General features: G+C 41.4%; 2 protein-coding genes and 1 long non-coding RNA gene across 5 annotated transcripts in view; all 3 read left to right on the top strand.

The window, feature by feature from the left end:
- MTMR12 (myotubularin related protein 12) overlaps nt 1-2,812 on the top strand; it is a 33,270-nt gene extending 30,458 nt beyond the window's left edge. For all 3 annotated transcript variants that reach the window (XM_064403042.1, XM_064403040.1, XM_064403041.1), the window contains exon 16: nt 87-2,812. In XM_064403042.1, coding sequence (XP_064259112.1) covers nt 87-662 — 576 coding nt within the window. In that variant the 3' untranslated portion in view covers nt 663-2,812. The remainder of the gene's footprint in view (nt 1-86) is intronic.
- Nucleotides 2,813-6,656: 3,844 nt separating this feature from the next.
- LOC135289382 (uncharacterized) lies at nt 6,657-14,645 on the top strand. Its single transcript, XR_010352144.1, has 2 exons — nt 6,657-6,923; nt 7,444-14,645. It is a non-coding gene; the product is annotated as an uncharacterized LOC135289382 (long non-coding RNA).
- Nucleotides 14,646-19,643: 4,998 nt separating this feature from the next.
- Nucleotides 19,644-24,783, top strand: part of GOLPH3 (golgi phosphoprotein 3) — a 29,583-nt gene continuing 24,443 nt past the window's right edge. Inside the window, exon 1 of the mRNA XM_064402926.1 lies at nt 19,644-20,030. Within this exon, the coding sequence (XP_064258996.1) occupies nt 19,815-20,030 (216 nt within the window). The 5' untranslated portion in view covers nt 19,644-19,814. The remainder of the gene's footprint in view (nt 20,031-24,783) is intronic.

Genomic DNA, 24,783 nt, shown 5'->3' with positions numbered 1-24,783 from the left:
TTTTTTTTCTCCCTCGTAAAACTGCTTTCTGAAGTCCCACTCTGTTAATGTTTATCTGAGTATTTTGCCTTTTTTTCCTCTTAAAGCATCAACGGCAGCTTTCTTTGCCACTGACACAGGCAAAGCCTTCCACGAAGAGAGGATTTTTCAGGGAGGAAACAGATCATTTAATTAAAAACATTCTGGGTAAAAGAATTGGCAAGTTCATAAATTCTTCAGATGAGCCCCCTAATAGCTTAAGGGAGTTTTATGATAGCTGGCATAGCAAGCCTGTCGACTACCACGGTCTCCTGCTGCCGCGCATCGACGGCCCCGAAATCAAAGTCTGGGCACAGCGTTACCTACGATGGATTCCCGAGGCCCAGCTTCATGGTGGGGGAACAATAGCTACAGCTGCCAAGATTTTGGACTTGATGGAGGAAGTGCAAAGCCTGCAGGTGAAAATGGATGAAGAACACAGTCAGGCTGTTTCTGGAGATGTACATTCTGTTCCCATGCTGAGAAATTCTGCCCGTTTGTCATCCTTGTTTCCATTTGCTCTCCTGCAGAGACAGTCTGTCAAACCAGCTTTACCCACTAGCACCTGGAAAGACTTGGAAGATGAAGATGACTTGGTCAAGAGGGATGATGAATTTGTAGATCTAAGTGGGGATATGTTATAACATATATATAGATTACAGTATGGATTGTATGTGGCTAAGCACTGAGTTTTAAATGTTGTGCTGTATCTTCATGTAAGGAACTTGAGCATCTGCAAACTGTTTAATGGGTTTGTGGGGTTAAAAATCCTTGATTGGAAAGAACTACTTGGTGTAATTAACTGAGCATGTTTTGAACTTCCATTTCACTCTAATGATATTTATTGCAGAACCATATTTTTAGCATAGGTGTAAAAAAATGGGAGTCTTGGCTGTAGTAACAATATGGCCACTCTGTTAAAAAGAAAAAAAAAGAAAAACAGCAAAAGAATACTTTCTGCTGTAAAGGTAGAATGATAAATGCATATGGCAACAATCATGCTATCTTAACAGAACATCTCTTTCCCCTTAGGCTGAGTACTAGGAATACTGTGATTTGCAAATACCCCCACATACAAACAGTGAAAGATGCAAGTAACTGTGCACTCACAAGTCAGCTTTTGACAGCTGAGGAGTACTCTTGTGGTCTCCAGGGGCATTCTGTCTGCTCTTGGATCAACAGAAGTCATGTGCTTGCCCCTTCCCCTTTGTCACTGTTGGTCTGTGTGGTGGCATGGTCACAGGTTGGCTGCTCTCAGCCTGTGCATGCACTTAGCTCAAGGGTCAGATGCAAGAGCTTAATGACACATTTCAAGTCTTAATGTATGGCTGCTGTGCTACATGCCCTTGCTGCCTTGGAATTTTATGTTTGCTCTTAATTTTAACAAATTGAGATTTCAATTTGCCATGAGTATTTTTTCTCCTTTTAAGTAGAGGGAGACTTTCATTGGAACTTTCCCCCACTGATGCCAGTTGCCTTTAAGGCTTTCTGTAGCTTGCACTGAGACTCTCCACATAGCAGGGAAGACTCTTTTCCTGTAGTCCTGCAGGGAAGCAGGATTTGCAGTCTGTTACCACTTGCCATGAGTTGGTGGTACAGCTTATGAATGTGGTGTTTATAGAACACTCGTGTCCTGTTGCTGGATGTTATAACAGTACCTCAGTGAAAGAAGCCATAAAGAAATGCCTGTTGACTTGGATCTACTGTGTGTATGTTTATACAAATTTTTACTGCAAATAGTTATCCTTTTTAAAGCTGAATATTATTTGACTGTCAGATCTGTTTTTAACTCTTAAATTCCACAATACCCCAAGAATGGATTCAAGTTGTAAAATCAGTTACACTGAGAGGTTACACATTGAATATTTTTTCTGTTCTCATAACAATTTAGAAATCCATGCTGGAAAACTTAGCTGGTGGATAAACTGTTGCTTAAATTTGATCAGCTCGGTGAAACTTGGGGATATTAAACTTTTGTTACTGACTTATCACTTCATACTGAGTTGTATTAATATATAGCAACAATTCATCAGCAGCCCTCTAAAAACAAATTCTTATAACTGGGAAAGGGGAGAGCTTGATGCAGCTATGCCAAACTGAAGCTTTCCAGCTCTTAATTGCCTTAAAGTCTTAGTGCGAGGACAATACTTGAGTTTATAGTGTTTTATTTAAAAATACAGTAGTACTTATGCTTTCTTCTGTGATATTTACAGCTAGCACTTGCTAGAATGGGTTGTACAGCACATTTCCTTCAGGCTTAATTGTAATTCATGTGACTCATGTATGCAATAATACTTTGCATGTTGAATGAGCAGTGTATTATTACAGTGAAGAAATACTTGTCCTTCTAAGGTCATTTGGGTTCAAGGGTAGAGTTTTTTAAACACTGCCATAAAAAAAAGATTACAATGATTTTCTATACTTTTGATCAAACTGTTGTAATGTTTCAGTCATGAAGATTACATATTTGTATTAAAGAACAGATGTTGGGCATCTTATTTGTACATAAGTTATCAAAAATATATATAGAAGAGAAGTATATATCTGGAATTGAACATGGGAACACTTCTAATGTAGAGTAAATACCATTGTTGCTGGTTTTCTGCACTGAAGGATTGGAAATATACTTCATATTTTTACTCCAGGCTTTTGTTTATACCTCCAAGTTCTAACACTGAATGCAAGCTAGCAGTTTTACAGGTTTTTGTCTTCTTTTTTCCTTCTTTTTTTAAATACTGTTTCTTCTCTCCGGGCTGTTTGAAGAGTGTCAATAAAATATACTTTGAATTATTCATCCTGAAATAAGAACGTATGTTTAAGGTCCACTTTGCAAGTGATGCACTAAATCACAGCAGACTTGGCAATCTGCAGTGGCAAGGCTTTTCAGGCTATATCCTGATTTTTACAGACTGTTAAGGGGAAGCTGTCCAGTTTTGATCTGTCTGTACTTCTGCTGCCTCCAATGCAGGAGAGAGGACAGTTCAGTGCAATGAAGTAGGATGGCTGTGGGAAGTTAAAGGTGGTCTAGAAATTGTCTCCTGAGTGTTGGTAACAGCGGGGGGGGGGCAGTATTGAAGTGTGTTTGTTTCTATCTTACTTCCCCCATGTCCAGGGTGGAATTTATTCTTGCATTGTTACACTTTAAATTGCCACAGGGGGGTGTTTCTCAAACCAGATGTGTGTTTGAGATGGACTGAGGTGGCCACAGTAAGCTGTGGAGTACGGATTTTAAAATTACACTTTTTTTCAAGACACTACAAATTGCTAGCCCCTGGTCAAAGCAGCACTAGTGCAAATCACACATTAAAAACCCATGAACATTACAAGACTGTGCCAGCTTTGTTCTTGAAGCCCCACACAGCAGTAGCTGTGGGTCATGTTGTACCACAAGGTGTGCCTCTGCCTCACCCACACCTGCTAAAGACCAGCAATTGTACTTTGACCGCTTGGCTTTGATTTAAGATTGTATTCACTATTGAAAAGGTTCAGCTGTTGTTGTGCAGCATAAAGGAATGCAAACATGCACTTCATTAAGGTGTTTACAGCCAGCTTGCCCTCCTGATCTTTTGCTCCAGCTGAAGCTTTTTCCTTTTGTGCTTGAAGCACATAAGTATAATTTCTTCCAGGGGCACATGAATACTTTCTGCTGATGATTTCTTATAATGGATTAGTTTTGTCACAGCAGAGGTCACCTTCATTCTAAACTACCTGGAGACCTTATGCAGTATTTACGGCTGGGTGCTCCTTCACAAAGAGCTAGGTTTTGCATAAATCTCTAAAAATTGTGTGAAGGACTTCATTTTCTGGGATAGGAAGGAGGTTTTGAGTAGTGACTTGGCTGAGTCTGAAAAAAGCATTCTGTGTGCATAATTATACATGCTTTTCTAGGGTGAATTGGGGAGGGTGAGGAGTGGAAGGGGAAAACCCTTCTTAGGGTCTTGCTTCCTTTTTCTTGATTTGTAATAAAGTCAACATGACAAATGCTTTTTGCCAGCATTTGCAGGATGACAGAACTTGGTGGGATAATAGAGTTAACTTGGAGAGGAGTGGACACAGAAGATAAGGAGAGCTGATACTTGAGCTGGAGACAGTTATGTGGGGAGGGCACCACCTTGTTGAGTACAAAGGCAATGTGGTTCTTCAGCCTGTGTTAAAAGGGCATGGCCAGACATTTACACACAGTTCTGAGCCCCAGAGGACTCCCTCTGCTTGGGTGCTAAGTTTGACTGGGGTGACAGCTTTAAAAGTGCTGTGGAGGCTGAGAAGAGGTAATAGAGGACTGCTACTATCTTGGCAAGTGTTTGGACAGGCAGTGGATGCACAGTGCTGCTGTGTTTGGCTGCTGTGGAGCCCTGTAGAGTAAATGCTGGTGCTCAATTGCAGCATGTTGCTGTGCTTTCTGCAAGCATTTGTTTTCCCTGGTTTTCATGTAGCAACTCCATAAAACTAATAGGCACTTACCTTAATGTTATCCCTTGATGCTTAAAGCAGGTGAATAAGACATGCCTAGAAAAAGTATTTGTAAATTTTTCTCGTGAACAGCAAATGTAGGAAGACTGACTTCCTGTGGCCTTGACTTTCTGGCCAGACCACTCAATTTCATCCTTTCTTCTGACATTTCCTGCCCTTGCCCATGCCAGAACATCTTCAGTCTCCATCCATCTCCTCCCTGTTCCTAAGTCATGTGCTGTTCCAGCAGTTCATAGGTTTGTCACCTCTGCTGACTTGCTGGACAGCTCAAGTGCTGTGACTCTGTTCCTGGGGGACCAGGTAATGCTCAACACTTGGCATGGCCCGGCCACGTAGCCTCCAGATTGCCTGTTGGAATCTAGCAACTTCTGAAATAATTTTTTGTCAAATACCATCAAAATTATTTAGTGGTTTTCAAAGCAGGTGATGGACAGAACATGGATTAGATGCACAGTGTCGTTAGTAAGGAAATCAGGATAGGAGAATGCAACAGAAACCTCTGTATCTGCAGCTCAGGCATGATCCAAATCTGAAGTTCTCAGGCTAAAAGCAATACTTCTCTCAAACAGGAAAATCTGTTCATTTACAACCAAGTCAGGTACCCCGGTTTTCTCTTAAAGCAATTTTTTTTAAGTATTGCATTTTGTCTTTTTCTGGTTACTGAAATAAAATTTTCTTTATACTATAAAAGCCAAAATTCAGTCTATGGAACCACTGAATTTCCTTCAAACCAGCTGATATTTCTACAAGTTCTGAAGTTTACAAACCATAATTATTGCTATCTGAAGAAGATTTCCAATTAAGAACAGATAACACTACTAGAAATAATGTACAGTTTTGCTAATAGAGTGTAAGCCTTCAAGTCTTCTTAAGACTTTTAAAAGTCAGAACTCCATGAGCTCACTTTGCAATCAGTGGGACTAATTTCCTTTTGTTTTGGAGACATTAATTGAAAGTATGTTTATGCATGAATGTGATGACAGAGATGCTAATTTTATCTGGAGGGTGTAAGTGCTCATTGCTTTATGTTTTGGTGATGCAAGAATATATTTCCACTCTCACTCTGACCCCAATTCATAAATCAAAACAGAATGTTCCCTCACCACCATCCCTGAGTGCACTATACACATGAACCCAGTTAGTTTCCTACAAGCCACTTCCTGTATTTTCCAGTTTCCCATCCCAGACTTTCCACTTTGGATTCACCATTAGAAAACATTTCTTCCTTTTCTGATGGTTGTTAATTTAACTTTGGAAAATACTGATTTTATACCTGCCAGCTGCACTTAGTTTTTCCTTTTGCAAGAGGTGGTGGGAATATTTGAAAGCCAGACGAGAAGTACTACAGATGACTTAAAACAGTTCTCAAAGTTTAAGGTCTCTTACTTCCCTGCCAATACAGAGCATGGTTGTTCAGGAAGTTGTATTGTTATTGTACTATTATTATTTATTTTATTTTATTTTATTTAGAGTGAGTAATATCCTCCTGCACAGCACTTTTTCACAAACAAAAACTGCATCAATGAAAAAGCAGGATGGTAATCCCAAAATGTGTTTTCTAGTGCAATACATCTCCTGTAGACTCAGCACTTCGTGGTGATGGTGCCTGCACAAGTGACAGCAGAACGATGGTCTGCTCTCCCAGCAGGTTTGGGATTGGGTTGCACCTGATCTACTAATCACTGCCCAGCAGTGCCCTCACATTGCTGCTTGCCAGCTGATTTTATGGAAATCAGTGTTTTGCTTTTGTGGATTAGCTTTTCAGCTCGTTGATCCAAATCACCCCGTGGGGATGCAGGGGGAAACAAGAGGAGCAGATTGTTTGAGGATGCCCCTCTCACTTGGCAGCCCCCAGGCAGAGCAGATGAGGTGAAAGGTGGAACCACAGGTGCTGGAAAAGTCACTCTCCAGCTGCTGTGCTGCTGAAAAAGAGATAAATCCTGGGAACCACCTCTAATGTGCAGTGAGCTGAAATGCTGTAAATAGCACGCACAGCCAGCTCCAACTATTTAACATTCTGAGGGAAAACAAAAAGACAGGGAAGAAAGAAACACAATCCAAACCAGCTGTGTTTTGAGGTTGCCTGTAGAAGCCTTACAAGGATGATTTAAAGCACAGCTGCATTGGATCTGACCTGTTTACCACAGCAGGAAGGTAAGTAAGGTGAGCAAACCCGGTGAACTCAGTTTATGGCCATCAAACATGTTCTGATGCTCTTCAGGCCTGTAGTTCCTTAGGCAGTGCTTTGGTTGGGCTGGCAGGGTCTTAAATACCATTTTGCTGCCTGTGCTGTGAGCAAGCAGTGATTGAGGGCAGCTGCTGAAAAGCAAATACCGTGTTCTGACTTGTAATCTAAAAAGAGGCATTGCTCAGAAGGTGGTTTTGGATTCCTGGTGCGTTCCTGCTGTTCTCTTCAAAGCTTCAGCCACACATAGGTGAGCTGATTGGTTACTCCCCCACTCTCCTTTAGCATATTTTACTTACTTACTTCTCATTTGTATTTAGGTTTAATGCAGGTGATCTGTTCTGTCTATAATCTGCCCATTATTTCTCTCAGGTGTAGAATCTAGTACTTTCTCTAATTTTCCATGAAAATTTATCTGCCTAATGTTGTTCTGAAAGCAATGGTCCTTTTTATGATTCAAATTGCAGCTGAATAGCTGTCTGGCAGAAATGATGATAAAAAGGGCAAGTTAGTGAAAAGAAATACAGTAATAGTAAAACCATTACTCAATGGTTTGGAATTAAGTAAGAGACTGCATGAATATGGCAAATGTCCGGAGTTCTGCAGGCAATAATGAATGTTAGAAACAGCTGAAATACAATTACCAGGGACCCGGAATGATTTAGGCAGCAGGAAATTACTGAACATAAACTTTTTTTATAATCTTCGGGTTTTATTAAAGTAGTAATAGCCCTTCTTGTGCTGGTTGCTGACATTAATATTCTGTCTAGGTTGATGGACATCCTTCTTCTCCCTGGACATTTTCTCTCTCAGTTATTAATGTACAGCCTGCTACCTTCCAGCTCCAGCCTCAGAAGGAAAATGTCTCCCCAGCTGCAACACATGGAGGGAAAAGTTGACTGACATCTTTGCATTTGTTAGGGGAGCATTGTAAATGGCTGTTCCCTGCCAAGAAATTTCTTTTGAGAAGTTACATTTAGTCAGTAAAATAACACCTGAGCATGCCAAACCGGAGTTGGAAAAAGGTAAATTTAATCATAGGACTGAAAAGGAATTCTTTAATACACCTGAACTGAAGAAAATAAAGAAGAATTAACTCTTTCCATGGACAAATGGGAAAAGACTTGTCCCCTGCAGCCCTGGAGGAGCCCACACCAGAGCAGGTGGATGTGCCTGAAGGAGGCTGCGAGCCCATGGAAACCTGTGCTGGAGCAGGCCCTGCCAGGAGCTGCGGCCTGTGGAGAGAGCAGAGCAGCCCACACTGGAGCAGGCTCCTGGCAGGAGCTGTGACCCCACAAGGGACCCACAGTGGAGCAGCCTGTTCCTGAGGGACTGCACCCTGGGGAGGAGACCTTGCTGGAACATTCCATGAGGAAATGCAGCCTCTGGGAAGGACTAACCTTAGAGAAGTCCATGGAGGACTGTCTCACTGGAAGGAACTCACAATGAAACAGTGGAAGAGTCTGAGGAGTCCTCCCCATGAAAAAGGAGCAGCAGGGACACCACTGATGAACTGATTTCATCCTCAATTCCCTGTCCCCTCGTGTCATGGGGGGAGTGGAGGCAGGGAAACCATGAATGAAGCTGAGCCTGGGAAAAGAGGGGGGGATGCTCTCCTTAAAAAGGAGAAGGCCTTTTTAAGATTCATTCTTACTTCTTATTAATCAACTCTGATTTAATTGGCAGTAAGTTAAAGTAACATCTGTGGGTGTTCATCCAGTTACCATCACCCATGGTGGTAACTGGTGAGTGACCTCTCCCTGTCCTTATCCTAACCCATGAACCTTCAATTTTATGTTCTGCCCCTGCCCTGTTGAGGAGGGGAGTGACAGAGTGGCCTTGGCAGGCACCAGCCAAGGCCAACCCACCACAAACACTTAAGCACAACTGCACCCCTTACTATCATCTCTTCAACTGTGTGAGCTTTTGGAAAACCTTTATAGCAGGATTTTCAGTCCCTTTAGATATGGCTGAGTATGGGGATTTTTGAAGGCATTTTGAGATGGGATTTCTGAGTTTTTTTAGATGATGTGATTTATTTTTTTTTTCTTCTGCATAGGCAGGAAGGGTGAGTTCAGCTCACATCCTTACTGTGTGGTTCAGAAGGTCACAATACCCTTAGTTATAAGACATTTTAAGGATTTATTGACCAATAAAACACTGCTAAAAAGGATATTTATGTTTTTGTCCCAATGCTTAAGTATTTCATCTTATGAACTCATGTTACAGTGTAAGCTTTCTTAGGCTATGATACACAAGCCTTTAGTACTGCATTCTAAACTTCTTGTTTACCTTTGTAACTACTTTTATTTTTTCTATATCCTAAACTCCAAAACTCTAAACCTTCTTCTTCTTAATTCAATGTGTCTCTGCTTCAAACTATAAATCCACATTCTTGCTTATAGTACTTAAGTTTGGAAGACTTTTCCAAGGTCTCAAATCAAATCCTGTGTTTAATTCTAAGCTTTAGCTTACAGGCTCAAAGTTCTGAGAATTCCCTGCATTTCAGAATCCACCAGCTGAGTTTAAAAGGTGTTGACAAGGATTTCATGTGTCTCTATTATTTGTTCAGTTTGTTTAACTGTTGGTCTGCCAGCAGGGCCACCCAGGCAGCCACGCTTGCAGGATGAGCTTGTTCAGTGAGAATCACCCACTGATTCAGATCTCCCAAGCCTCCTGAATGTCTCCCTGGGCCTGCTAGGAGAAGGTACATGTTGCTTTAATAACTGTGTGTTATTAAAGTGTGGCCACCACCAAATCCTCACTGATGAGCAGTCCAAGCAATCTGTCTCATATGAGGCGGGGAGTAGCTGTGCCACCAGTCAGTGGCCACTTTGATGGGCCAATTCCATCAGATTTTTGACATGTGTTTGATGGCAGTGAGGAGCATGAAGTGAAGGACTGCTCTGTGGAGAACTGGTAGAGGAGAAGCCTTTCAAAATGGTGCTTGGCTCAGGTGCTGGCTCAAAGAGCTGTGTTACAGAAGCTGTCCCCAGCTGTTTGATTTATCCTGTGCTCAAAGCAGCAGGGCTTCTTACAATTTTGTAAATAATCCAAACTTCATCAAAGAAGCTTTTATTCCTGACTGGAGTTACCTATTGGACACTGAGCTGGCCAACTGCCCAGCATTCCTGCAGAAGGGAAACTGGCAGATGAAGGAGAATTAGGAATCTTGATTTTTTTTTACTTTTGTCAGCTGTGCTAAAGAGCCATAGTAAAAAGTCTACTTTGAAATAGTTTTATCTATGTATTTTCAAATTTCTGTGCAACATCTTTCCAAAACAAACGTGCCAAAGGAAAGTGGTAAAAATGTCATCTTCTTCCCTAAACAGTCTTGGTCCTTCTTATTCTATGCTATATTTCGTCATGTTAATGGCAAAATGAAGTCCCTGCTACAGTCTGCTTCAACCACAGCTTCATAAAAATAATTTACTGAAATTTTACTTCCAATGCAGTAGTACAGCTAAGAGCAACATGGCCTTGAAAAGGATCAGAAATAGCTTCTGTCATAAAACAGGATGTCAGAAGCACTTAGCACTTTGTATTAGCCTTGTGTTAATAATGATGAACAAAAACATATTCAAATGTGACATTCATGTCTGAGGCCAATTGATAACCAGATGTAAGTAATGCTTTGGTTTTGGCTGCAGGATGTTTGTGACTGATGGTGACGGGCCAAGCTGGTTCTCCAGTTCCAGGCTGAGTTTGCACAGAGAGAAACAGTGCATTTGATTTAAAGAAGAGGCAAATTCCTAATTTTGGGTTTGGGATTGTTTGGTTTTGGGGTTTTTTTGCAGAGCTGTGTTTCAGAGTGGGACCATGTTTCCAGGATAAGGAGTGCTTTCTTTGCTTTGGCACAGTGTCTGGTCCTGCTCTCCTGCTCTGAGCAGTGGGAGATCACCTTGCTGGGTTTCAGCCACAGGTATGTTTTGACCATTAAGGCCAGTAAAATCTTGTGTCTTCTGCTCATGCATTTGTTCTGCTCATGCATTTGCTACTTGGGTCACGGTTTTCTAAAATTTTCTTTCTGAAGGGCTTAACTGTGTAGTAAACAGGTATTAATTAAAACCACTGTTTTATCCCTTAGCAAAGAGAATTAAGCTGGCACCTAAGTAAATATTAGGGAAAACACTTAGTGAGAAGAGGCCGTACATACCAAAGTAGGACACCTTGATGCAGATGGCTGACTCATCAGTGTGACACATTCTGTGTTAAATATGGAAAGCTCAGATGTCATTTGTTGTACCTCAGCAAGAGCAGAATGAGATTTTTTTTCTTCTTCTTCTTCCAAAGATGCCTTGTAAACCAGGCAGAGATTTTGATTTACTGTCTATGCAGGTGAACACACCAATACACTGTGCAGCTCCTCTCATTCCTTTGCTGCAGCCCAGGGCCTTCCTCACAGATGCATTCCTGCTGTTTCGAGGTTCCTGCACCACACCAGGGCCACCCTTTTAGGCTGCTGGATGTATTTTTATTACCAGTTACTGGCTGAGTTTCTCCACTAAGATTTTGTTTCCAACTTCCATCTTAATTTGCAACCAGCGATAATTTAGCTGCAATCCTTTTCCATCTCTCCTCCCTGGGGAAGTAATTTGAGCCCTGAAGGTCTAATCCTGGCTTCACTGATGTAGCTTATGGCTGTGAGCATCCCACTGTCCCAGGAGCTGTGGGAGGCAGATTTTTGGGAGGCTGTGTTGTGTAGCCAGCTGTGAAGCTGCACGGGAAAGTGATTGAGGGTCACCTGCCACACGATGCTGCTGCTCTAAGCCTGAGGCTCTGAGGCAGGTAGTTGCCATTGCTCTGGCTTGGAGTTTTAATGTAAGCAGATTCAAGAGGAAAGGAAAGCTTCTTCTGGCCAGATCAAGGCAACATTTGCAAGAACTCAGTACCTTTATAAAAAAATAAATACAATAATACAGAAGTAAGCGGCCCTCAGTGATAGACCAGTGCATTAAACTGAACAAGTAATGCAAGCACTTTTTCACATTTCCTTTCCTTTTCCTTCAAGATACAGAAAATAGTTTTGGGAAACCACTCTCTTGCCAAGTTTTTCAAGACTGTTTTTGTCAGGCTCAGTGCTGCTGCATGTTTGGGCATGCAGAGAAAGGCACCAAGCTTCACTCTGCAGCCAGCGAGGCTTCTGGATAGGGAGTCCTCCTTCCCCGTAACAGCATTCCTAGAAAAAGAGTCCCATAACCTTTCCAGCTTTGCTGTGTATTTCTGGTGTTGTTTTCACTCTCTTTGCTTTCAACAGTGAAGTTTCCAGTTCCCTATCTTCTTCCTCAATCTAGCTTTCAGGGAGAGAAAAAAAATACACTAATAGGGAGAAGCATGAGCATTCTATGAAGGTACAAGGCTAATGGTAAAACCATATTTTTTTCTGAGTTTTCTGACAGTCCCTGATTACTAGTAAGGTTTCTGCTTTGTTTGAATTCACTGTGATAACTACAAACACTAATTTTAAAAAACAGGAGACATTCTAGCATTACCTTGCTCTGTGTCTCATAGTTAAATAATGTACTTCTCAATCCTGAGATGAGCTCAGTTGGTTAGAGCATGGTGCCAATAATGCCAAGGTTGTGGGTTTGATCTCCATATGGACCATTCACTTGATGGTCCCTGTGGGTCCCTTCCAACACAGAATAATCTGTGATAATGTGATATTTACTTTGTTCTGTACGTGTAGCCTTATTAGTACATAGCAGGAGTCCTTACATATTTAGCTTATGAATGAACTCTTAAATGCAATCAGGACTTATGAAAATGTACTTATTCAAATGGACAGCAATAAATTTTTAATAACTGGCTAACCTTAGAAACAATGCTAAGATGCCCATCAATCTCTATAGGCGGTTAATGTCCTAAACAGCCTTTGTACCAACCATTCAAATTACCACAACGATTTTAATTAGGAATGTGGTTTGCAGCGTAGATTCACTTTAAAAATTATTTGCAGATCCCCTATGAAGAGATTTCTGTTTGAATAGCAGCTCTTTTGCATCAGATTTATGTATTTGCATAGATGGTAAAGTGCTTGCCACTGAAATTGCTTTAAAAGCCATCCCATACAATGGGATATAGCAATAATATAATTTTGCAATACAGAAGATAGATGTTTTTTCACAGATATGATCCAGCGCAGAATTAACCCCCCAAAATATCAATCCATGTTTGACTTGTTTTGGTCCTTTAGGGGATCAGTTCACAGGATAATACTCTGAAGCTCTCTACTTTGCAGTCAGCAGAGGCACCTGGATTACAGGTGAACACAGAAAGGTGACAGTTCCATGGGGTGCTCTGAGTCCCCCTTCTGAACTTCCCCAGCTAAGGGCAAGTACATCCTCTCCAAAAAACATCTTCTGGAATTTTCTCCCATTGCCATAGTCAACCATGCAAGCCAGTTCACAGCAAGGGGGCGAGACAGAGTGCTCCCTAGGACTTGACTTGGATTTTATTCTTCCACGTTTTCCCAGCTAACTTCGGCAAACTAATTAGACACACTTCCAGAGCTGCCGGTGTATTTAATCTACAAATGTTTATCTGTTTTTTGCTCCCTGGGTAGAAGATACTACAGAAGGTATTGACATCTGTGCCAGACTTAAAAACCTTCTGGCATTCCCTGTGATCACAACCCCCTGTCTGCCATCAGGAGTACAAACCACCCGCACTAGCAGGGCGTGCCACCTCTGCCAGGAGCAGCACAGAGAGTGTGATGCACTTGACTGATTTCTCAGGAGAAAAAGCTGCATTTCCAAATTACCTTTCTCCCTTACAACAATTTTTATAGAGGCTCAGAGGTGGTGCTACCAAATGCTTCTAGATTTTTCCTCTACTTCCCAGCTGCTCACACACCTTTTCTGAGTTAATGTGACTACTACTTCCTGGAATCTGTGCTTTTCTCTCTCACTGACCCCATGGCTCTGTTTACCTCATATTTACAGTTCTAAAATTACCACTTATTATTTGATTCTCTCTGCTTGGGTCTTTGGTCATTGCAAAAGGGTGTAAACCTACCCAGAGTATTTGACATTTATTCTACACACACTCCGAATGCACACAAGTACTCTCTATTTAGACAACATGAATGCTGCTCTAATCACTGTTTATCTTGTAAATTACAACTCTGTGGAAACATTTTCTTTGCGCCATCTGGCTTGATGTATTTTTTAATCAGTTGATAAGTATTTTTCTATGTTACAAGGAGTAGATAGTAAAGCATTTGTTACACTAGGATGTGAAGTAAAGATTTTTCAAAGCTGAACTTGTAAAAAATTCGCTGCATTAAACATTTTAAGTTTTGCCAAAATACCAAAGACAGTTTTGGTGAAGGTTTCATAGGGCTCATTTTGGACAATGAACATCTGTCAAGAAAACTGCACATTTTTTCTAAGAATGCTGGTTGAACAGGACTCCTGTGTAGAAATGAAAAGACATCTCAATTACAAACAGCACTTTGGCTAATAATTTCATCCTTATGATTTCACTACTGTAATTGTAGTGAAATAAAATAACCAATACAGATCCTTGCTGGCAAAGAATTTCACTCAGATACAAGAAGGAAGATGCTATTACAATACAAGGATTTCAGGAACTAGCAATCATTTCAACTCTCCTGGAGATAAGAAAATGAGAGTATCGGGAAATACTCAAAATAAAAAAATGCTTTTTAAATGAGCAAAGGCGCACAGCACTTTCTCATGTCTGCCTTTGGTCTTCCTAAAATGCCAGTCACTCTTTTTCTAAAAATACACAAATTATTGTAATTGCAGATAAAAAACTTAAAAGTAGCTTCTGCTGGATTTTAACTCAAAGTCCTTTGAAGATAAATTTTATTACTAAGTGTCTGCATCTGATTTTATAAGTGTTCAGTACTGGCATTTAGGCTGTTGAAAGTAGTAATTAAATACACAAATTTTTAAGAAGCCTAGAACATTGCCCTTGAATCATCCTAAGGGAGAAGCTTAAAAGATGGGCATTGGAAAAGGTACACTGGCTAATTTTGACTTTATAAATTGAAATTTAAACAACATCCAAACAGTTGGGCATTTAAAGCCAAGTCAGAGTTTTTTGTACAGCTAGAAAGAGTCATCAGTAAGTAGTTTTTTACTTAGAATAGTTTGCTGTTAGTGTTGGAAAACCCATTCCTAAAACTAAGAAGAAAAGCCCAGGTGGTCTACACTGGCTACCAAAGGATTTATTTAGTAACCAAAACAACAGCATAAGTAAAACAGGTGCAGCTGAAACTGAAAGAGACAATATTGCATGATCACTGTGTACCAGACACAGCTGCTACGGTCAGTTGGCCATTGACTCTGGCTTCTTCCCACACACAGTATCACACACAAGCCCGCTCACTTCTCTTGCCTCTTGTCTCTCATCTTCTCCTTCTTTCATCACGCTGTACCTTCCAGCATCTTGATTCTTCTTGGCAGTGAAAATCCTGTTCTTGGAGATCACACTGATAATATTGGATAGAACAAATCTCACAACAGTTTGTTTCAACTTATTTGCTGGCATTAATGTCTAGTCTAGCACTCAAGCAGCATGTCTGCAATCAGCATGGTAGTGAAGACTTTTTGGCCTTAAGGAATTCCTGTCACCATCTGGTCCTGGTCCTTGGGTTTCCATACCCTATACTCCAGCACAGTGCTCCTTCAGCAATGATCCTGTGCCTATATATGAGATTGTCCTGTCTAGAGATCCCTGAAACCATACAGAGGAATATAGCCTTTTTCTTGGTTGTTTTTTTTAAATCAGATCATCACATGGATTCAGGCCATGGCTCCACCTGACACTTGCTTTTACTGGCCTAGGTGGGAGTGTCAAACCTTCACTGGGAGGGAATGGAAGATACAGGCAGGAATGTAAACAAGCTTGACTGGTGAAACTGCTGGATGGTAGAGCCATAACAGAGCCAGCAGCCTTCTTCTGGAAAACAGCTCGTGTTTTCTTGCTGTCAGCTTCAAAACATGCACCTCCCATTAATCTAACTGTTCTTCAGGAGAAAATCTGCCCACCTATATCTTGTGATAGTACTGTGACGGGAGCAGTAGGACTCACCCTTTGTGTCTGAAGTTCCAGAGCATATCTGTTAAGCTGAGGTGTCTGCAATTTCTTGCTTCAACCAGCTCTGTGTCATGCTCCCGATGTTCAAGTTGCGAAACATTTGTTTGTAGTTACCAGAATGTGAGCTCCTACCTCAGGTGTTAAATAAAGTTACTCTTTTGGGATCTGCTGTCCCAACACACACTTGCAATCAGTTTGCCACTCACTTTTCCTGCTGACATCACTGAGATAATCCCTGCTCCCATGGAGAAGCAAATAATGGCAACTGCAACTAGCATGACAGAAAGTAAAACTCTCAGATTCATGCCTTTGCTCTTCTCCCTTTTATTTCAACCTCCCAGGTGGCTAGCAGCAATTAAAAATATCCTAGCTACTTCAGAGGACTACTGCACTCTGCCAGAGACAGGCTTAAGGATAAACTAGGATGCATTACAAGGTCAATTTACTGTAAGATGAACAAAACTATTTATAGACCACAGCCTGTGCTTTGGTATTATTACTTCTTAACAGAAGTGTTTTGAAGATTTTGGGCCTTAGCGCTCTGGCATTGGGATGGGGGAGGAAGAGGAGTCTGTACCCAACAAGGTGCCCAGTGACAACCCAAACAATCAACAGTCAACCACACATTGCAGTGTCAGGGGCTACAGCCTTCTGAACTCCTGATAAAGCCATGCAAATATTTTTCAAATACTGCTTGGCACTGTAAAATAAATCGCAGTTATGAAGGTTGTGACAAAGGATCTTCTAGGTGATATCCAGAGAGTGCTCTTCTCTGGCACACCAGCTCTCTGCTGTGAGGAAAGGATGAACAACAACAAAATCATATGCTGAAACATGTCTTGTTTGCTATCCTTTTCATTCAGATTTTTGTTTTGTGTATCAGTGTTGCAGTGGTGTAGGAAAAAAAATTAATTGGCTCAAAATTCAATTCATGTGTTCTTCATGATTCGCACTGAACTTCTTAGTTTATGTTCATCAGGTAATGAGTCAGAACTGAAATTAATAATGAAGAAATGCATTTATTTGAAATGACAACATTAAATTTGTGCAAACACCTGAGTTTCTAAGTCAAAAAACTGACTCTTACATATAAGGAACTTCACTGGAGACCTCATAATAATAAAAACTAAATTGATCAACAAAAAATGATTAACCTATTAGTGATCCTAATTTGTTTGCTTTTGTAACAAAATACAGTAAAGAGGGCAAATCAATAATATAATTAGCAACTTTTTAAAGACTATTAAAGCAACTATTTTAAAAGTCTGTTTTTTACAAAAATGAAGTAATGATGAGTCCTTTGAGGCTCTTCAGGAAAATATTAAAAAAGACAAAAACAAATTATGAGCTAATAATGGACATTCCATTAGTTAACCTTTAAAATGCAATCAGGACAAAATGAAAATGTACTTAAATGCCACAGTAATCTAGTGGGATAGTGAAAATAAGTGTAACAGCCCAAGCAGTGCATTCTATTGATAAAAATGGAGACGATAAAATTACTTTAAGATAGGAATTAGAGAAAATGTAAGTCATGCTTGAATGTGAATTGAATGTAGGCACAAGGCAAATTGTACCAATGATATTACTAAAGTAAAATGTAAGAATTGTTAACATTCCTGTCAGAAAATGTATTCATCAAATATCTTTGCATTCTGGGGAAATAGGTAAATATTATCAGACTTCACAAAGATTAAATTCTTTCCATTAACAGTACTTTAAAAAAAATTTAAACAGTAGCACTACAGCTAAGTGACTTGTATCAGTAAACCAGGACAGCTTAAATATAGGTTTCCAAAATAGCTTTTTGGAATCTCTTTTTGATCTCTAAATATGGCTCTCAATAAACCTTGTGAGCTCCAAAGAACAGGAAAAAAGCCAATACAGTGACTATATTGAAAGAAGGCAAAGGGAATGACCCAGGTTAATTACATGCCTGTCATCTGGACTGTAATCCTCAGGAAAATATCCAAGTTGCTCAAGAGGACTAAATGAATAAATGTTTGAGTTTAATTACAACTCAGAAATTACATTTCCAGGAAACACATCTTGTAGTGCTATTGTCAAATCTCTTCTTTGAGCAAACTTTAATTTGATAAAAATAACTGATCCTTCAGCTTTGGTTTGGCATTTGAGCTGGTACAGTAGGACATTTTAATTAACAAAAAACACAGAAAAATAAAAAAAACCCCATCAGAATGTTGCACAGTGAGTGGACTGTGAATAATCAGCACGCCTCAAAAACCAGAAGAGGAACAACCAGCAAACACTTGTGTGAGTGATCCAGATCCTCTGGGGATCAGGATTGTCCATCTGCTATTCTTTCTTATGCTGCACCAAATTATCACCAAGTGACAATAGGAAGGGATGCAAGAACTGGGGGTGTGAAAGTTAAAGTCACTTCCAGAGTGACTCAGAGCTCCTGGTAAACAGGATCCAGTTAGGAAAAAAAATAAAAAATACAACAATAAATTAAAACACCAAACAAACAACTTATTAAAACCAACCATCTATTTACTGACATATTTCATTCATATATTAAATACCTATTTTACATATCTTTGTATTTATGTGTCCATAAACATAATATTGGTTAAATGCAATATTCTAACTGTGAACTAAAAAAGTGTAAGCCATCCTTGCCTACAGCATGAACACCTTTATTCTGCAATAAATTACACTGCCTGAAAACTTACATGGGATTTATACTTGATAAGAATTTTTTTGCGTTTTTGGTGTGCCACATACAAAAGGGCTCAGGGTTTGAAAAGGTGCCCATCAGCAGCAGAACTGAGGGATTCCATCTCCAAAATCTGAGGTGAAAACTGCTGAGGGCTCACCTGAGTTCACCTGACAGGTGCATGTATATATACATAAAATCATGGAATCATGGCATTTGGGTTGGAAGAGATCATGTCATTCCAACCCTCTGCCATGGACAGGGACACAGAATCACAGAATCCACCAGGCTGGAAAAGACCTCTGAGGTCTTTGAGTCCAGTTCTGTCTGGTGACAGAACACCATTGTGCCAACCAGACCATGGCACTGAGTGCCACATCCAGTCTTTCCTCAGACACCTCCAGGGATGGTCACTCCACCACCTCCCTGGTCCAGTCCAGTCCAATGTCTAATCACCCTTTCTGTAAAAAAATGCTTCCTAATGCTGAGCCTGAACCTTCCCTGGCACAGCTTGAGGCTGTATCCTCTTGTCCTGCCAAGACAAGAGGCCAAACCCCACTGGGCTACACCCTCCTTTCAGGGAGTTTGCAAAGAGTGATAAGGTTCCCCTTGAGCCTTATTTTTGCCAAATGCCCCCAGCTCCCTCAGCTGCTCCTCATCAGCCTTGTGCTCCAGATCCTTCCTCAGCTCCTTGACCCTTCTCTAACCTCCTCAGTGTCGAGGGGCCCAGGAGCGCTCACTGGACATTGGAAATGCGGCCTCTCCAGTGCCGAACCCAAGGGCAAGGTCACTGCGCTGGCCCTGGGGCCGTGCACCTTCCAGCAGCCCAGGCTGCTCACCGCCACATCCACCCCAGCAGTCGGACACGGTTTTCTGGCTGAACTCCAAGGGTCAGTCATGGGAACAGGCTGCCCAGGGACGTGCGGGAGTCGCTGTCCCTGGAGGTCAAGAGCCGTCTGGATCCGGCGCCGGTGATGTGGTTTAGGGGTTACAGGGGCAGTTCGGGGCGGACGGTTGTACTGGATTGTCTCGAAGGTCTCTTCCAACTTTAATGACTGTATGAAACCAAGCCTTCTTGCCGCTGTGCCAACGAGGCACTTGTGGAAGGGCACCCCTGTCCCGAAGGCAGCGCAGTGCCCGCCCCGGGTCACGGCCGCGCTCCCTCAGCCGCGGGTCCCTTTCCGGCGCCGCCCCGCCCGGCGCTGCCACATCCTCCGCTGACATCAGCCCGCGCCGCCATATTGAGCCGCCGCCGCCGCCGCCAGCGCGGCCGCCCCGGGACCGGCCCGCTCCCCATGACTGCCCCCGGCCGGGGCGCGTAGGGCGGAGCGGCTCCAGCCCGGCCCGTCCCCTCCCCGAGCCGCCGCCGAGCCCCGCTCGCTCCCCGCCGCCATGACTTCCCTGACCCAGCGCAGCTCCGGGCTGGTGCAGCGCCGGACCGAGGCCTCCCGCAGCGCCGCCGCCGCCGATAAGGAGCGGGGCGCCGGCGGCGGCCCCGAGGATGAAGGGCGTCGGGACGACTCTGGCGACGACGAGAAGGGCGATTCCAAGGAAACGCGGCTCACCCTCATGGAGGAGGTGCTGCTGCTGGGCCTCAAGGACCGTGAGGTGCGGCCGGGGGCGCTGGGCAGGGGGTGCCCGAGGGGACAGCGGCTTTTGGGGTGCTGTGGGGAACAGGAGCCTGGTGGTGGGATGGGGTCAAGGGCGCTGCTCACAGGAGTGAGCGTGGCTGTGGGCTCGGGGGCAGAGGGGATGGGGGACGTGATGTGCCTGGAACAGGGCACGGGTTTTGGGGAGGGGGAACCCGGCAGAGTTTGTAGAGTTTTGGTTGCGGGGTTTGCTGAAGGGCTGTCCGATGAATACACATGAGAGGGAACATAGAGGACCCGGGTATGGGGGCCAGGGCTTCAGGCCAGCGTTGGACTTGAGGGCCTGGGTGAACCTGGCACATTTATGCTCCTTCAACTTATCTGTGCCTCTAATGTTGGAGAGCCCTCTACTCCTGTGGGTTTTGTCAGTCAGAACTCTATGTACTTACGAGGTGCTCAAGTGCTCTAGGATGCTGAGCAGCCCTTTTCTACTAAGACTTTGCGGAGTAATGCATGTGAAAAATATCTTAAAACTGGAGAGAGAGTTATATGACAAAAATGGGCTGTGAGTAACGAGAAGTGTGTCAAAATGAAGAAATTGCATTATTATATAATTCTGTATTTTTACTGATTTCACTGCTTAATAGTTTGCCATGATTCTGTGAGTAAGTCATTGAGGAAGGTGTACTTCCACCAGTGTTGAATTTTTTTTCATTTGTAAAAGGCAGTCAATATAGAAAGCACACACACTGTGGAATGAAAGTTCTGTCAGGGAAGAAGTTTAATTTGATGTGGTGTATGATTATAGGGTGATACATCCTTATATTAGATATGAGGTACAGTATGGATTTGATTAAGTGACCAGCTTTTCTTTTTTTTTTTTGTCAAGTAAAATTGCTTTTGTTTTTTAATTTGTGTGACAAGTAAATAATTTAATCCAGTTCGTTGATTTGAATGGAAGTCTCTTGAAGCTCTGCCTGTTCAGAATGACAATATAATATGGGAGGGAAGCTGGTAAGTTATATGTTCTTTGACAAGGCATTGCATCTGCAATAAATTTACTGGTTGATAGTGAGTAAAGAGTGGTTTTCTTGATTAACATTTGCTTTTTAACACATATCACAGCAGCAAGCCTGTCTGGGTTCGAGCAGCATTTGGACAGTACTCTTGGGCACATGGTGAGACTCTTGGGGATGATGCTGTGCAGGGCCAGAGCTGGACTCAGTGATCCTTGTGGGTCCCTTGCAATGCAGTTTATTCTGTAACTCTATGATCTGTGTATGTACCTGCTGCAATAGCATTGTATTTCTCTCTCAGACTGTGTGTTTCAGAGCATATTGCAGTCCCATCATTTCAGGTGGACCTTGCCATGGCGTCCTGACAACCTCAGTAGATAATGATCTCTGCTTCTGTGTGTGAAATTGAAGGATTGTTGAATTGAATGCATGTGAGCATTTCTCTTTCTACATGCCTGAATAGTTGGGGGAAGTAAGTTAGGAGTGGCAGGAGCAATTGCTGTCAGGATTGGCTTAGAATACCTTACCTTGAGGAAGGTGGTATAAACTGGGTGATCTTTCAACCTGTTTTTTGACCAGGACTGTGTGCTAAATATCTGAATTGGTGGGCATTATGCTGTAAAGATCTCAAGGTAGGGAGCATTGTGTCTGCCAGGAGCAGTATGTGGCACAAATCTTCATGGTATATCAAAAGGCAGTAGTTGCCATTGGGTCAAAAAGGCTGCCTTTGCAGTGGTGTGCATCAATGTTACAAATTATCTGACTTTGCTAAGCACAACAGTGACATGCATTGAAGACTATCTATTATTCCTTTGTCTAGAAAAAGGAACTGAATGGTTACAGTGGCATGGATATCCCTAAGTCCCTTGAGATTTTGCAGTGGAGACATCAGACAAAAAGAATTGTAATGTCGTCTCTAGAGCAGGGGGCTTAAATGCAGGAGCTGTAGCATGCCCTCTTTCTGAGCTTTGCTAGACATGAAGTGTTGGGATTTAGACTTTGATTTGGACCTGCTTGTGCCCCTGTGTACAGGGTACACAATTTAAACCATTTGTCATGTGTTTTCCTTCTTAAACTGGAAGTAAAACTACAGGCTCAATTTACAATATGAATATTTTTTGTTCTTTGTTGATCTAATAATAAGTAAGCAGAACCAGCTTACTTTACACATCTGGAAATGTTTTTTACAAAGTCTTTACTTCCAGTAGAACTGATTTACTGTAGCATTTGAGTAAGACTTTCTCAAGAGAGCAAGCAAAGCAGAGCAATATAGAGTCTCTAAAGTTTAATTGTGAAACTATATGAAGTCTAAGGGACAGGCAAAGGCAAGTTTATGAGATACAAGCTTGATTGAAAATCTGTAAATTTAAAGCTGAGACTATCCTTCCTGTTTATTCCAACAGGGTAAAACAATTTAATGTTTACATTAAAAAAAAAAAATACAAGAAGTAGACTGGATTGGCCAAAGAACATATAAATAAAAAATATAAAAACAAGGACTCTGTTTTGGCCAAAGAACATATTTCCCTGTAAATAGGTGCTTTCTCAGAACACTTACTGATACATGCATTGATAACATAGCTTTCAGAGTTTTAGGGAATTTTAAACACTGGTGGATGTGGCTTAACTTCGTATGAATTGTATACAAAATAGCTCACATGTATGGAGCTACCTTTATAATTTCTAAGTGTACATGGATGACTCTTTGCTGTTAGGAGACAGTTTTTCAGGAAGATATTTAGTGATGCATTGATGAATTCAGTGTTTCCAGGAGATCATTAGATACTCATGTGAATCTTGTTTCCAGGGTGGTGTGATGGTTATAAACAACTACGGGAAGACTTCTGAGTTGTTGTCTAGTTGCTGCTGCAGTATGGATTCAGTGATGGGAATTTCTGGCAGCTGTAAAACAAGCACACCACCCCTCAATCCCCCTGGACATCTGAACGCAATTAGCTGCATTTGTGCATGCTTCTTGGACATGGTCTTTTTATTTGTTAATGTTGTGTCCCCCACCAGTTTGGCCTAATTAGGTTGTACCTAATGTATGTGTTCTGATTGCTCTTTTCCACCAACAGTTCCTCTTCAGTCTGTATTTTCTGTGTACACATAATTATTTTTGTATTCTGAAGTCAAGATAGGTTATAAGGGATATGTGCTGAAATATGTGCTTGCTTGCATAGCATGACAGATGAGATGTCCTTGGAGGAGTGGGTAATAAACTGGAAGAAAATACATCACTAAAATTTTTCAGGGAGCCATCACAATACCTGCATGTATTTGGAAATCCTTCACAAACATGTCTGGAAAAGAGAGCCAGGTTCATCCATTTAAAGCAGAGCAATAGCCAGTTGCTATAGGAATGAAAAGCAATGCACTGAAGTAAACCAGTGCTGTATTAGGTAAAAAACACAGTATTGTAATAGGATGGGTCAAAGCCACAGCAAAAAGAAGTTACAGTGAAGAACTACTGAAGCAAAAGAATGGAGTAATAAATATTAGAACTTATATTCCAGCTTATTTAAAAATAATAGCTAAGAGATGAGTAGCTGTTTCATTACAGGTCCTCCCGGCATCTTGTAATTCAGTGCCATAAAAATGGAGAGGTTGTGAGGTGGTCCTGCTATGTGACTTGCTCTACTGAATTTCATCCGTGTAGGGTTTCTTCTGGTTGTGGGTTTGGGTTGGTTTTTTTCTTTTTCCTCCCTTTTGAAATTTTCTTTTGGTAGTTGTTGGGAATCTATTCAAATGTAGCAATGTACTGAGCTGCTTTTATCCTTTATACAATTGCCACAACTAAACAAATTGAAGCACCTATAGAGACCTGGCACCCACCAAGATAAAATATTTATTTGACCTGTAATTAATTCCTCACTTGCTGAAAGAATACTCATGTAAAGTATGCTGAAAAACACCTGGCTACTGCAGTCTACTGCAACATTAAATATTTCTTAGATTTTTTACCCTTTCTTAGCTGAAGACTAAAATGTCATTTGTGGGAGTGAAATAACGTTAAATCACTTCATTAGGTACAGAAATTATCTTGGATCTTTGTTGTTTATGTTTGGCCTTCAAAAATTTCATTTACTGCTGAAAATTTGGTTTTGCAGCATAGCTTTGTGTCCAGATAGGTCACATGAAGGTCTCCAGCTTATGATATTTTTAATTGTATTGAAATAAGCTTTCAGGGAAGTAGTGTGCCTGCTTCAGATAGGCTATTTTGTATTGACCAGATTAGTATTAAAATGTAGTTTCCTTATTATATTTACAAATATGAGTGTCTCAATTGGTTTTTGAATTTTGTATTTTAATCCTAAAGGTACTTGCGTGAAAAGTGGCATGGGAATTTTGAGGACATTCAAAATGTGGGTGGTGTTTTTCCTGCTCTCAAGGTTTGACTTAGTGAAATGGATACTGTGATGCAGAAGTCTTGAGATGATTTGCCTTTGAAAGAAATTAACAGATTTTGAAAAGTCTTCTTTGTATCCTTTTAGTCTTTTTTTTTGTCTCATGAAAACAGTTTCAGCAGGAGGCTGAATGTCAACTTAGAAGCGCCCAAGTTTTGCTGGAAAATTTCTGAGGCAAACAAAGTGTAACTTGAAGAGGAGTCCGCTGGGAATTCATTCGCATTGCAGTTGAAGAGTGATGTATGAATGTGTTGAAACCTGGACAAAGGCATGCTTTTTCTCAAATGTTCAGGGCCTAATAACAACAAAGTGTGTAATGTCTGTGGTGAAAAATTATTTCTTTCATAGT

The sequence above is a fragment of the Passer domesticus genome, chromosome Z (assembly GCF_036417665.1).
Source record: "Passer domesticus isolate bPasDom1 chromosome Z, bPasDom1.hap1, whole genome shotgun sequence".
Taxonomy (NCBI): domain Eukaryota; kingdom Metazoa; phylum Chordata; class Aves; order Passeriformes; family Passeridae; genus Passer; species Passer domesticus.
This window is presented reverse-complemented; position numbering and strand designations above follow the sequence as displayed.